The sequence below is a fragment of the Anopheles maculipalpis genome, chromosome 3RL, assembly GCF_943734695.1.
Source record: "Anopheles maculipalpis chromosome 3RL, idAnoMacuDA_375_x, whole genome shotgun sequence".
NCBI classification, from domain to species: Eukaryota; Metazoa; Arthropoda; class Insecta; order Diptera; family Culicidae; genus Anopheles; species Anopheles maculipalpis.
The window spans coordinates 67,175,291-67,188,444 of record NC_064872.1 but is presented as its reverse complement, the minus strand read 5'-3'; the positions used below and the strand labels follow the sequence as shown (position 1 = coordinate 67,188,444).

The window sequence follows — 13,154 nt, the reverse complement described above, 5'->3', positions numbered from 1 at the left end:
ACGCACACGCACCTCAGAATCAGCTGATTTTCCAAATTCAAACGCAACGGCATCCCCCAAAACGGGGAAATCCCGTATCAAAACAACACCCTTATTTGGTTTATAAGCACCGCTCGAGTACTGTACGCTGCCTGTTCGCAAAATGTCATAACATCACCCATACACGCGCGCCCCATTGACAGACGGTCTTCAAACACGGAGAAGAACAACAAAAATGTCGAATCGCTCACTCTGTTTACTAACTGCTCAATTCATGTAACTCCGCGAGTGCATACGTAAATATTGGCTAATTCTTCGGCAATACCGTTCAGCAAAGGCCTTCAACCGAGCAGCGGACCGGGCTCGATCGGAACAGGATGTGGATTCCACCGAGAGAATGTTCGATGCCGTTCGCGCTGTGGTACGTATGAGAGACGGTCGGTCAGAGGATTTGTTGGAAAAGGGATAGTGGAGGTGACATCCCCCTGCCAGTTTGTGGCGCAGTTGCATTGTCCAGCATCATCCAGCGGTTCCATTCAGCATTCTATGAACGGGGGGTGGATGATTCAGAAAGATTATCGCACACGATGTGACTAATGGTGGTGGTAGTGGACGTGCAAGATAGGCGAAAGAAACAAAAACATTTGCAAAGATATTTTTTTTATTTCATCCCATTGCTTTGGGCACGTTCGTTCACTTTTTTTTTATCGGTGTATCTGCAGGGTGAACGAAACAACGAAAGTAACATCACGCTATTTCCTGCTGCAGCACCGCAAAGGCCATGGCGGACTGCGAGGATTCTCGTCCATGCTGGTGGGAACGTTGGACAATGTCCTGGACACGAAACCATCACCTTACAGAATTTTGCATTACCAGCCCTCGACAGGCTTATGCTATGGTAAGTGAAAAGCATCGTATGCTTGTGTTTGTATGCTTGGTTTAGTTCGAGATGAGCTTATCAAATGCGAGCAAACCAGCGTCCAAACACCCTAGCCCGAGCTAAGCGATAAGCGGCAACCGTCGCCGCGTTTGAATGAATGGAAGCGATGTGCCACCACGGAAGCATCCTTCCGATGACATGCATGAAAAGGGGAACATTGCGTCTTAATGTCTTTTTTTTTGTTTGTTCACACTTCCTCTCTTTCTCTTCGGCTGCCAGAAATTGCTGCCGACATCACACTGGAAGCGATCATGCTGGACTGGGATTGGCTGGCAAAGAACCTGTTCCGCGTAATCAACGAGATGGAAACGGAGGAAGAAATCACCAACTTTACCATCTGCAAGATTCAATCGCTACTCGCCCACACCTCCCGGCCCACCGAGGAGCAGAACGATCCGACCAGCTTTCAGGTGGCGGTATGCAAGTTTCGCGAAAAATTCCGCATGCCGGAAGATGAGAAGCTGGTCAACTATTACTACTGCAGCTATTTCCGCAAAATTCCACGCCAAGGTCAACTGTACCTGTCGCTCAATCACATCTGTTTCTACTCGTACATACTCGGTTCGGAAAGTAAGCTATGCTTCCGGTACAACGAGCTGACCGATATAAAAAAGTCGGGCAATACAATAACGGTACGGGCGGGGCAGCAGGGTAGCAAGGAGTACACGTTTGTGTTTCTCTACTCGCCGAGCGAAGCGTACCAGCTGATCGAACAGCTTAGCAAGCTAACGATGCAAAAAATGATCCAAGATCCGGACCGTCCGATCGTCGATCATGATCCGGTCATTTTGAAAAAGATGGAAAAGAACGTAGCGCAGAAAACGTTACTGCTGCGGGATCTGACGGCACGCCAGCAGTCGGACGAGTATCGGATACACTTCCGGGTGCCCAAAACGGAGATACTGGACGGGATGATAAAGGCGTCGCTGTGGGCACCGTACACGAAGAAGCACATTAATGGGGTGCTCTATCTGTCGCAGAACTATCTGTGCTTCAAGGGCGATGTGTCCGGGATGGTGTCGTTAGTCATACCGTTAAGCAAGATTGTTGTAAGTGGTGGCGTTTTGGAGTGGCAGCAAGGGATGATTACACTGGTTGATTGAGTTTATTTTCCTTTCTTTTCTATAGAGCGTTGAGAAGAACGACGATCCACACAATCGGCTTAGCAATCGTATTATTATAACGACATCGGATGGGAACATCTTTGTGCTGAAGCACATTTTGGATCGAGAGTTTTTGATTAATAAAATCTCGGAATTGCTCTCCAAAACTGTCATGTAAGTTGTGCTGGCCAGCCCTGCCATTTAAATTTTTAAACAGTTCTTCCCTTCCATTCCTCTAGACCCGCGTCACGCACCCATGACGATATCGACTGGATAAAGCAAGAACCGCTGATGTATCTCTACAAGGATCCCAACAACAGTGCGTTCGATGATTTACAAGCAGAAAAAGTAATATTTCTCAAGAAAGTGCTTCACATTTCTATTCGCTTATGAATACGGCCACCTTGTCCTTGTAGATGAAACGCTGGGATGAGCACTTTTCGCTGTACGGACGTGGCATCTCCATGTACCGTACCACCGACACCATAAATCTCGTGATCGAAGGCATTCCGGACCAGTTGCGGCGCGAAGTGTGGCTCAACTTTTCCGGCGCCGTACACATGAAAATGATGCAACCGAACCTGTACCAGCAGCTGGTGACGAAAGCGAAAGATCAGGCCCCCGTTTCGTTCGAAGAGATTGAGCGTGATCTGCACCGATCGTTGCCGGAACATCCTGCGTTTCAGACGAGCATCGGAATTACGGCCCTGCGGCGGGTGTTGCAAGCGTACGCGCTACGGAATCCCGAAATTGGCTACTGCCAGGCGATGAATATCGTTTCGTCCGTGTTTCTTATCTACTGCGATGAGGAGGACGCCTTTTGGATTCTGTGCTGTCTGTGCGAATCGTTGCTGCCGGACTATTACAACGATCGGGTGGTTGGGGCGCAGATCGATCAGGGTTTACTGGATGAGCTGATTGCGGGCCATCTGCCGAACCTGCACGTGAAGCTGACCGAGCTCGGTATGATACGGATGATTTCGCTGTCCTGGTTTTTGACCATCTTTCTCAGTGTGATGCCATACGAAAGTGCGCTGCACATTATCGACTGCTTTCTGTGTGATGGGGCAAAGGTGATCTTTATCGTAAGTTGTTGACTCGAATTAAAGGAGTTCTGCTGTTTTTCAACCAACGTTTTAAACTGTTTTAAACTAAACACTAAACGTTATTGTTTTATCCTCACAGATAGCTTTAAAAATTCTCGAATGGAATCAGGAGAAGCTGCTGAACTGTAACGACGATGGGGAAGCAATGCAGCTGCTGTCCAACTTTCTGATGGGCATCTTCAACGATGAGGTGCAACGGATCAAGATCGAGGATAAGGAAAAGCAGCAAATTAAGGTACACCAAAAACGCATTCAAGCGAAATGAAGATGTATCTATGATAGCTTTCATTGTTCCATTTCAGAGTCAATCGGTACAGACGCTCATCTACGAAGCATATCTTAAGTTCGGGAAGGCAATTACATCACAAAAAATCGAAGAACTGCGCAACAAACATCGCCGACTGACCGTGCATCAGCTGGAGAAAGATCTGGAAAATAGTGTGATAAAAAACTATAAAGACAATGGGTGCGTAATGCGAATGCCCTTCCGGACAAGCTGCAAACCAATTTACGAATCATTCTTGATCGCTGTAGGTATTTTGATGCCGATGAGCTGCGAATGCTGCTGTGCTACACGAAGGATGAGAAGATTAGTTTAAAAAATCGATCACGGCCAACATCGATCAACGGAGGCGAACCCGTGTACGACGTTACGGTGCTAAACGATGCGAAGAAACGGTTTCGCGACAGTCGGTACGATTGCTTCCGGGTGGATTACGAAACATTTCGCAAACTGTTTGTCGATCTTACACCGTGGGGTCATTGTCAAAACATAGATATCTCGGAAAAACTATTTCGGGTAGGTATTTTCACTAGGAATTATTAAAAAAAAATACATTAACATATAAATTCCACTTCCAGCTGATGGATAAGCAATCGTGCGGTTATCTTGAATTCAAGCAGCTCATCTTTGCAATCGGCATCATCTGCTCGAAGCGAGCGACGGAAAAGCTCAAGCTGCTGTACATTCTCCATCTTCCACCGCTACTAACGGCACAGGAGCTAGAATCTAGCAGCGCCGGTGGTGAATCTCGCGACTCGGACACGGAAGTGGCAACCGAGGCGGAAAGTTTCTTTAGCGATAATCCGCTCGAAACACTAAAATCACTTCCCTCGCCGATCGACATCAGTCTGGAAGCGTCATCGGATGTGGAAAATTTGTCCCTATCACAGTTTAATGCCACAACGCCCAACCTTTCGATGGACGATTCCCATTCGCACAATGCTGAAACGTCGTCAATCTTTTACGTTGAGCTACCGGTAGCTAGTACGAGCGGTGGTGCGATCGGTGGAACGACAAGCAACGCGTCCGGTGCAAATCTGGGCGAAGCGGAATCATTCGGCTCACGGTCGGACATAAGCGATTTGGGCTTTCAGCGGTACAGCAGTCTGGATGAGAGCGCGAGCCGTCGGAATGAGGCACGTAGTATCAGCGGGTTGCGCATCTTCCTAGACGAGCCGGATTCCAACTTTACGTACAAAACCATTCCCAATATGCCACAGAAAAACTTTATCTCGCTGTGGACGACACTGCTGGAGATTTTGAACAAGGAGCGCAAAGTAGCTGATCAGGAGGTGCAAACGTCCTGTAAGGATTCGGTTACGATTGTATGGGGAATTAGTTAAGGATACATAATAATAATCAAACTTTCTTTCCAGATAAAACACTAATATCGCTCGGAGAGGATGCTATTGTGAGCCGACGGGATGACAGTAACGATAGCTTCACGCAGCTTGCGATGGAAGGTGCCGAAGTGGTAAGTAGTACGCTAACAGAGCTTTATGCAGGATATCCCAGCAATTTTTGGCAATTTTCCTTATGATTCGGGTTCGGGTTCGTAAAAATCTCGGGATACCCTGTAATAATCCGCATCGGAATAAACATACTTACACATATACATATACGATTGGTTTTCAGTTCGATCCAAACGGTAACCCATCATCCTCGAGCTCGGACCGTACACCGAGACACAGTTCGGCCAATGCTGCTCCACCGGAAGCGGTCTGGGAGATTTCACTCAACCAGTTCGTGGCGACCGCCATGTCGGTCGGCATTATTGAGGAACAGTTTTCGCTACCCTTCTCGATCAAATCGCGCGTCGAAACGTTGCAGAAAAATCGGCGAAAGTGCAAAAGCTAGATGGTGCTGCTTGTATCTTTGCTACTTTTCCCATTCCCTCCAAGCCAACCTCGGCGTGCGTGTCTCTCTCTTCATCTCTCTCTCTCTCTCTCTCTCTCTCTCTCTCTCTATACCTGCGAAATCAGAATAGATTCCTTGAGTTCAACGCTGCCTTCAAAAGCTTCCTATTTTCCAACTATATAGAAACGTTCGTTAGCAAAAAGTGTTACTGTTATTGCGCGAATTGTTGTCCCACTGGGCCAGGATTAAGCGGTCAGGTGCTAAGATTGTTGATCCCTTTGCTTAAGCTAAAATTGTTATAGAGTAATGCAGCATCCCCACATCCACGCTCGGGAAATTTTGTAAAAACAAAGCATGTGCCGTGTCCCTTTTGCTTATAAATTTTGTAATTTCACTGCATTCCCCGCCAAGTGCAGCGTAAAACAGGGAAAAACAGACATATTGTACAGTGTTTAGGCCATTCGTGTATTTCCTCATGCTGCTCCAACATAAAGTACCATTTTCTTGAGTATATAAAATGCTCTTTTGCATAACAAAGATGGCAAATATTGTTGAAGGAAATTGGAAACTCTGATTGATTAGCAAATTTTTCACACGAAGGACACTACTGTGGAATGAGGGTACGGAGTAACACTTTACAAGCTGCTTTTTTTTTTTTGTTGTTTTCGATTCGTTATTTTCTGTGCGGCAATGACGGTTCCGCTTGGATGCGACTATATACACACACATTCTCTTATAGGAAGCTATTTTACTGAGAGTAAAGTAAGTGATTATACGCAAATATTTGGTCCATTTTACTCGATATGTTTATCGTTTTAAAAATATCCGAAGATAAGGAATAAAATTAATTCGGGCTCAAACAGAACCGTCCAAACACTACCACGATCGATCCCTGCAAATCTTCTACATGCACTGCTAACGGGGCAGGAAAAGGCTCAACTCCTAATTTCGTCCTGGTTTGCTGAAGAAACACGTCAAATCCAGCACAATCGAAGGACGTCTTTTGCTGATCCATTATCCCAACCTTTCAGACGGACGGATTAAACCTATCTCGATTTGAACCGACCATGCTTCATCGAGAAAAAATGTCTTTATTCTTCCTTGCTTAACGATCTTCCACTAGATCACACCGATCATCTAATGGCTTATTAGACTTGCTGATAACCACGTAGTTGAATATTCAATCCACACTCTCTGGTTGAGTGAGTTAGTTAGTTAGTGAGCCCTCACTAACGGTCCCCGCATCGAGATTTAAAACCCTTTCAGGCCATGTCGCCTATTCCTCCATTCCGAACGGAGCTTAGCTGATTTCGTTAGTTTTTAACGGAGGTCCAGGTCAGACCTGTCCCAATATATCTTAGTCGTAGGGACCTAATGCTTGCTTGACTGCTGTTATTCAATAGATTCCCTACCAAAAGACTTAGATATCTGAAGCGGTTCGTCTTCTGAATAATCAGTGAAGCTTTATCTTTCATAAGTCTAAGAGCAGTCTAGACGAAAGGATAAGTCTTTGAAGAAACTAGTCTCTATAGGTGTCCTCTGATCTACCAAAAGAGAGATCGTAAACAGCATGGCCTCGTCAATCATTTCCCTTCTTGCTAAGAGATCTCGTAATCGTAATCGTCGTTTACAGAGACTCATCTACGAAAGGGACCTTTCCCATGAATGCATCATTATCCTAAGAGCCTTTTCGCCTTATACAGACCACTGTAAACTAATGGATAGTGGTCTTATTTTCTGATCTTAGGTGTTTAATTCATATTTTCATCTGAATCGAAAAAGCGATTATTAATCTATTTCATTATTCTTCCAATGACAGGAAAGTGGTCGCAGTATGTTCACCTAAATGAAAAAAAGGTAGATACGTTGATAAAAAGCTTCACAATCTCATATTTACCTGTTGTGCAATGGCTGGTGGGCTTATTCTATCGGCAGTCACTCTATGTGCGTTGTTGGGTGAATCTAATGATGGTCTTCCGAAGTGTCTTCTCTCTTATGAGTTCATCTCTCTTGGGACAGATCCTTCGGTAAATCATGATCGTTGCTCTATAGCGGAAAAACAACACCTAGAAAATAAAACACGAACTCGAAAAATAAAAACAAACTAACGCATAGTACTTTTTCCGGATTTTTATACTCCTGTTTTAATTACTTCCTTCTTAGACTATGATAACAGTAGATGTTTTTTTTTTGTGTCAATATTTTTTCACTAGCAACTACGTAAGGTATTACTAATGCACTATAGGATAGTCTGTAGATAGCAGAATAGTTTGCTTTTGCTTACTGTAAAAGGTTGTTTTGTATGTTTATTATGGTTGCAGTTTGTTGTTTCGTTAGTTCCATTGGTGCTTTTAGTATAAATCGCACACATACATTGTTTGGAAAGATGTATTGCTCACTTTTTGCTGCGGTCCCTTCCGGTTGTTCGGTGTTGTCTGAAAGAGTCTAGCTGTAAGTAAAGTTGTTGTATTGCTGCTGCTCTTTTAAAAGGCTGTAAGACACCTACCACTAATCAAACATACAACGAGATAAATACGTCCCAAATAAAGGAAGGGAGACATGATAGTAGTATAGTGCAGCAAAAAATACCGAAAATGCTGGGGAGAGATGTTATTTTTTTGGAAATAAATTAAAAAGATCATATCATTTTTCGATCGCATTTTTCTTTTCTACTTCAATGCTTTGCCTTTGAGAGTGTCCTGCACTGTTGGGATGTGCGCGAGGATAGCTCGATACATTTTCAAATCAAACAAACGTTTCCCAAACTAAATGCTACTCTAACAGTGAAGTGCTAGCTTCTGAACAATATAAAAGCTTTGTAACTCGTTAGACGATTACGAATAATTAAATTTTTACGATTTGGAACATTCTTCTAAACATTTGACAGCTTCTACCGATTGATAAGCTTTTCCCTGGTGTCTTTGAAGATACTTTCTTGTGTGTTACAAAATATGTGATTAATAAATAAATTTCCGAAATAAAACCGATTACTTAGTAAACCAAAAAATAAATTTTGCTTCTCCGCGCTGGGAACTTAAGGCTACAAAAAGAGGGAAAGAGACGTACAGTAATTCCACTTAAATGCCCTATAAGACGTTACTTAACCAAAAAATGAGAAAAGCTCGATAGATATGCGCAGAACGCATGTGCAGCACTGGATATATAGAGATTGTTCTTAACTACAAATATTACGGCGGAAGCGTAACGATCCAGATCAATCTAAAATCTAAACATTGAAATGTGATCTTACTAACCCATCGACCAAAAAAGAGAGAATACTTTCATGAAAGTAAATAATTAAATCGTCGTACAGTAAAATACCTTAAGAGAGATGCTTTTGCCTGTTGTGCCTACATCAGAAACAGGAAACAATCAAGTGTAAAAACTAATTCCTATTTTTTCGCGAACGATTTACGTGATTTCTCACACAATACGCTTCACGCGATCCTAGGCGGCGATATTTAAAAAAAGCCCCATCCTCTAAAGAAAATATAAAAATTCTTCCACGATAGTTAAATGTTATCGCACTCCGTTCTCTAGCCTCTGGCCCTCTCGTTACATGACATCGAAAAACTTCCCCTACTCAAAACGCTTATATACATGCTCACATGGGGCAACAACTGCGGCACGCCAACATCCAACTCTTCCTTAAATCCACTGCGTCGGCTAAACTCTACCTTACATAGCGTAGTATTATTTACAATATTTTCCCATTTTTCCCCTATTTTCTGATTTGTTTTGCTTATCATATTTGGCGCAACGTGTCCCATTATCTGGGCTTCTGGGCTTTTCCACACATCCATTGGCTGGCAATAAATCCAAAAGCGTCTGATGTGTCTAAAAGCAGTCACGATCGGGGGGGAAAAAAAGCAAATAGTTTGGCCACAGACACTCACACACAAATTCCTCTTTTCCCATCAATTGGTAAAGAGAGCGGTTTGGGTAAGGAAAAAAGAGTTCCCCCAACCCCTTTCAACCCAAACACATAGCCAGAAATGCACCACGCTCATTTTCACAGGTACAAGGAAAATACGTAATACTCGATCGATGCCACGATCGAAATATATTTTTTTTAAAATACTATCCTGCCTCTTAATTGCTTAGAAGATCACCGACTCGTGGTTGATGTTGTTGCTGCTGCTGGAATTGGTGTTGCTGTTGTTGTTCCTGTTGTTGCTGCATGTCGCGCATCTTGAAGAAGCCCTCCTCCGTCTTGCACTCCCGTATGGTAACCGTCTCCAGGTTAACCGTCACGTCCGTGATAAACACCTGGTTGGTCGCTTGCGCCTTCGGAAGCCAGAGACGGGGTGGGGCCGCCCGCGGCGAAAGAGTTAGAGTGCTGACATGTTTGTTGATACTATTATTGTTATTGTGGTTAATGGTGTTGTTGTTGTTGTTAGTGTTGCCGTTACCGTTGGTGGTCAGCGGAAATGCGTCGTTGTGCAGCCGCGCGTTCCCTGCATCCTGATGCTGCTGCTGCTGCTGTGCCTGCAGCCCGGCGACCTGTCCTTCCAGCGGGGGGTTCGCTTCCTCGCGTCCGGCCGGCAATCCTCCACCCGCCGCGACAACTGCTGCCGCTCCTCCTCCGGGGAGCACATTAGCTTCGGCCGGCGGTGGAATGTTGGATTCGGGCCGGGATGCGGGTGTATCGGGTGAGAGCGGTGCGACCGCTTTCAGATCGCTGTACGTGGTGCTGCTGATCGGTGTAACGGTAGATCCGGCCACTGCCGGGCCCGCGCCGGCCAGTGAGCTTACCTCGTGCCGTTGCACCTTCAGCAGACTGCCGGGCGATTCGTCACCCGGCCCGGAGGATGTTTTAATCGTCACACCAACCTTCCCACCCTTGGACAGCACTTCTACCTTACGGTTCGTGCCGATCACATCCTTGTGGCTGAGCGGTTGATCATCGCTCGAGTTGGAGTTGGTGTCCATCATTTCGGGCTCGTCACGATCGCTCGCTATCGAGATCTTCAAACTGGACAGCGACTGTGATACGCTACCGGTCGGAACCGTACCGGTTACGGTAGGTGAAGCGTTCCCATTCCGCTCCGCACCGACAACTACCGCCGGTGTCGGTGTAGACGATTTTTCTTTCGTCGACGGGCTGGTCGAACTGTTGCGCTTCGAGCCTTCCTTAGCGTTGGAACTGGTCGAACTGGAAACGGCACTCGATCCGCCATCTTTTTCCTTCTTCGATCCACCTTGATGCTCTTTTCGACCAGCGTTCGAGGCATCTTTGCGATCTTCTTTCTTCGGTGGAGGTGGGTCACATGGACCAGCACCACCACCCATCGTACTGGACGGCTCCTCATCGTCGTCCGAATCCTCGATGACGGCTTTCCGTTTGCGCTTCGGTGTCGAGGAACCGCGGATCGACTTTTCGTACATCTCGATCAGACGCTGGTCGAGGATGTTTTCCTCCGGTTCCCAGGTATTGTGGCGCTGGCTCCAACCTTTCCATTTCACGTGATACTCAGCTTTGCCCTTTTGAATGGAGAAGAATAGAGGGATGCACAGATTAGCTTGCAGTTACATACGGGAGTGTAAAATGAATAAAAAAAGGTAATTATAGTACATTAGGTAATTAGGTAATTAGTAATAAAGTTTGTTGAGATATTGATTTGTTCAGATCGTCTAGAGATGTTAAAGCACCGGTTGATTGGACCTAAAAAGCGTGAGGCTACAAAAATATCAAACGAACTAATGACATCATCCAAGCGATTCAACATCTCGCAGATTGAAACAATAATATACCTGAACAAATCAATAATTCGGTTATCTTGTTCATTATATCCGCGAAAACGCTGTCTTCATCGTAGCTTAACGACCTGCTAGGCCAACTAATGGGTTACGAGACTTTATGGCACTACGTAGTTGGATAGTCAGTCAGATTTGAACTTTGAAAACCCTGTAAAATAGCTAAATTACACAAGTTTACAATCACTGTTGAAGTGATCAAGAGTCAATTGTCACTAATTGACAGGAAGGACAGTTCGAAAAAGTAATCAGTGAAGCTTATTACCATGGAAACCGCATCATGAACAATGCATGTCATTGCTTTATATTGCTACACCCATAAAACGGTGCATTGGTAAATATTCATATTAAAAGATTAAACATGCTGCAATATATTTTACAAACACCATAATAGCTCCCTTTCCCTTTCCTTATTGTGGGTGAAATTGTCAATCCATGCAGTTAATGACTATTTATTGAACCTCGTTCCCTTGCTGAAGATTACAAAAATCATCATTTGTAGCTTCACTTCAGTGGAAGATTTACCCAAGATGCAAACATTTCATCCCGTCACCTTGCGAACACATGCATGCAGCATGCCGGCAGCAAAGAAAACGTTAAATACGCCTTTTCTGTTCTCCTTCCAGCAGAACAAAAAACGTCCAAGAACGTCCGTTTCGGTCGTTCGTTTTCCAGCTAAAAACATAAAACGAACCTATTAAAAGAAACAAAACAAAACGACAGGAAAAGGTAAGAGTTTCCCATGGTCCCTTTGCTATGCTCCTTGCTGCAAATGCACTGGCAAGGGGGTGGTCAGGTTAGAAGGGTAGGGAGGGGTGGTGGTTGTTGGGTAGAATGGTAAAAGGGAACAAAGCACCAGAGGCTTTTTAAAATGCGCATCCGGCGTGTACCGGCTTTTCGTTTGCCGGGAGAGGGAGAGAGTGGGAGAGAGATAGCGAAAAGAAGGAAAAAAACGAGATAGAGATGGAACAGCATAAAACGGAGTCGCAAAAAGATAAATTCGCCGCACATACAAGCCCCGAATGCTAGGGAAAACCAGTCAAGGTCAGCTGCATTCGCAGAAAAGCGGCCTAACGATGCTTTTTCTCTCGCACACACAAACAAACGCGCGCGTTTGCTATTTCTACCGGCGATAGCATGTATTTCTCTCTGTTTACCTATATCATACATCGTAGCAACCGTGCTCGTGTGTTGCCACATGCAATTTATGCTACGCGTAAAGCATGTATGATGATCATCGATACGAGAGATCGTACCGGTGTGTGTGTGTGTTGGTTTTCGCGTATTTACGCCTAAATTGCTTTGTAAAGAAGAGACCATCTGCCTACTTCGTTTGTTTGCGTTGAAAGACATCGAAACATACAAAAATCGAAAGATCAATCAAAATGGCAATACGCTTGTGCATTGGCGTGCACTCCTTCAAGGTGCTGTGACTGCACCTTGCATTCATCTCCGACGCTGGCAAACAGTGGTACAAATAACTGGCCTGTCGCCCGCCATAAAGCATCCGGTTGACGCCGACACATCGGCGCACATACACGAAGACGCTCTTTCTTGGTGACGTAATGAGGACGCGATTGTAAACATTTTATGGGTCTCCTCTTCGCTGGAAAGGCGAATTTTGCCACAAAAGATCGAACTTTATTACTTACCCCTCGGACGCGCTTTTTCATTATCTTCTCCGCTGCATACACACGATCGTCGGATCCGTTCTCCATTTTTATGGGCTTTAAAACAACGCCGAACCGAACTCACAAGACACCCGGAGGGTTATGCTGGTATACGCGGCTCCTAATCCTTTTTCCTTTTTGCTGCGCCTTGCCTTTCTCTAACCGTCAGCGTTCTCGTACCACCGTAGGTGAGGGCAGCGTGATCTTTCGCCCTTTTTTTTTTCGTTGCGGTACTTATTATTCGTTTCACGCTGATTTTCTTATTTTTCTTCGCAGTGGGGGAGAGGGTTTCTTGTAACACCAAGCGGTGGAAACTTTTTCGCAACTAAAGATACACACGCGCACACACACACCAACGATGTTGATGCACAAGAACCGTAGAAGAAGAAGCGGAGTTGCTGCTTGCAAACTGTACCGAAGAATATCGATTATTGAAAGACGCGCTTAAAATTCATTTGA

At 44.9% G+C, this 13,154-nt stretch overlaps 2 protein-coding genes across 2 annotated transcripts; one reads left to right on the top strand and one right to left on the bottom strand.

The window, feature by feature from the left end:
• Positions 1-295: 295 nt before the first annotated feature.
• On the top strand, positions 296-5,271 carry LOC126563529 (TBC1 domain family member 9). Its single transcript, XM_050220175.1, has 12 exons — positions 296-400; positions 702-877; positions 1,139-1,968; positions 2,048-2,196; positions 2,262-2,370; positions 2,439-3,107; positions 3,208-3,363; positions 3,431-3,594; positions 3,663-3,927; positions 3,990-4,716; positions 4,788-4,885; positions 5,047-5,271. The coding sequence occupies exons 1-12, from the start codon at positions 357-359 to the stop codon at positions 5,266-5,268; spliced, it is 3,609 nt and encodes a 1,202-aa protein (XP_050076132.1). The 5' UTR covers positions 296-356; the 3' UTR covers positions 5,269-5,271.
• A 4,089-nt stretch (positions 5,272-9,360) lies between these two features.
• On the bottom strand, positions 9,361-12,750 carry LOC126562149 (polycomb group protein Pc). The gene is made up of 2 exons (XM_050218577.1): positions 12,678-12,750; positions 9,361-10,752 (listed from the first exon to the last, which is right to left on the bottom strand). The coding sequence occupies exons 1-2, from the start codon at positions 12,741-12,743 to the stop codon at positions 9,361-9,363; spliced, it is 1,458 nt and encodes a 485-aa protein (XP_050074534.1). The 5' UTR covers positions 12,744-12,750.
• Positions 12,751-13,154: the final 404 nt, after the last annotated feature.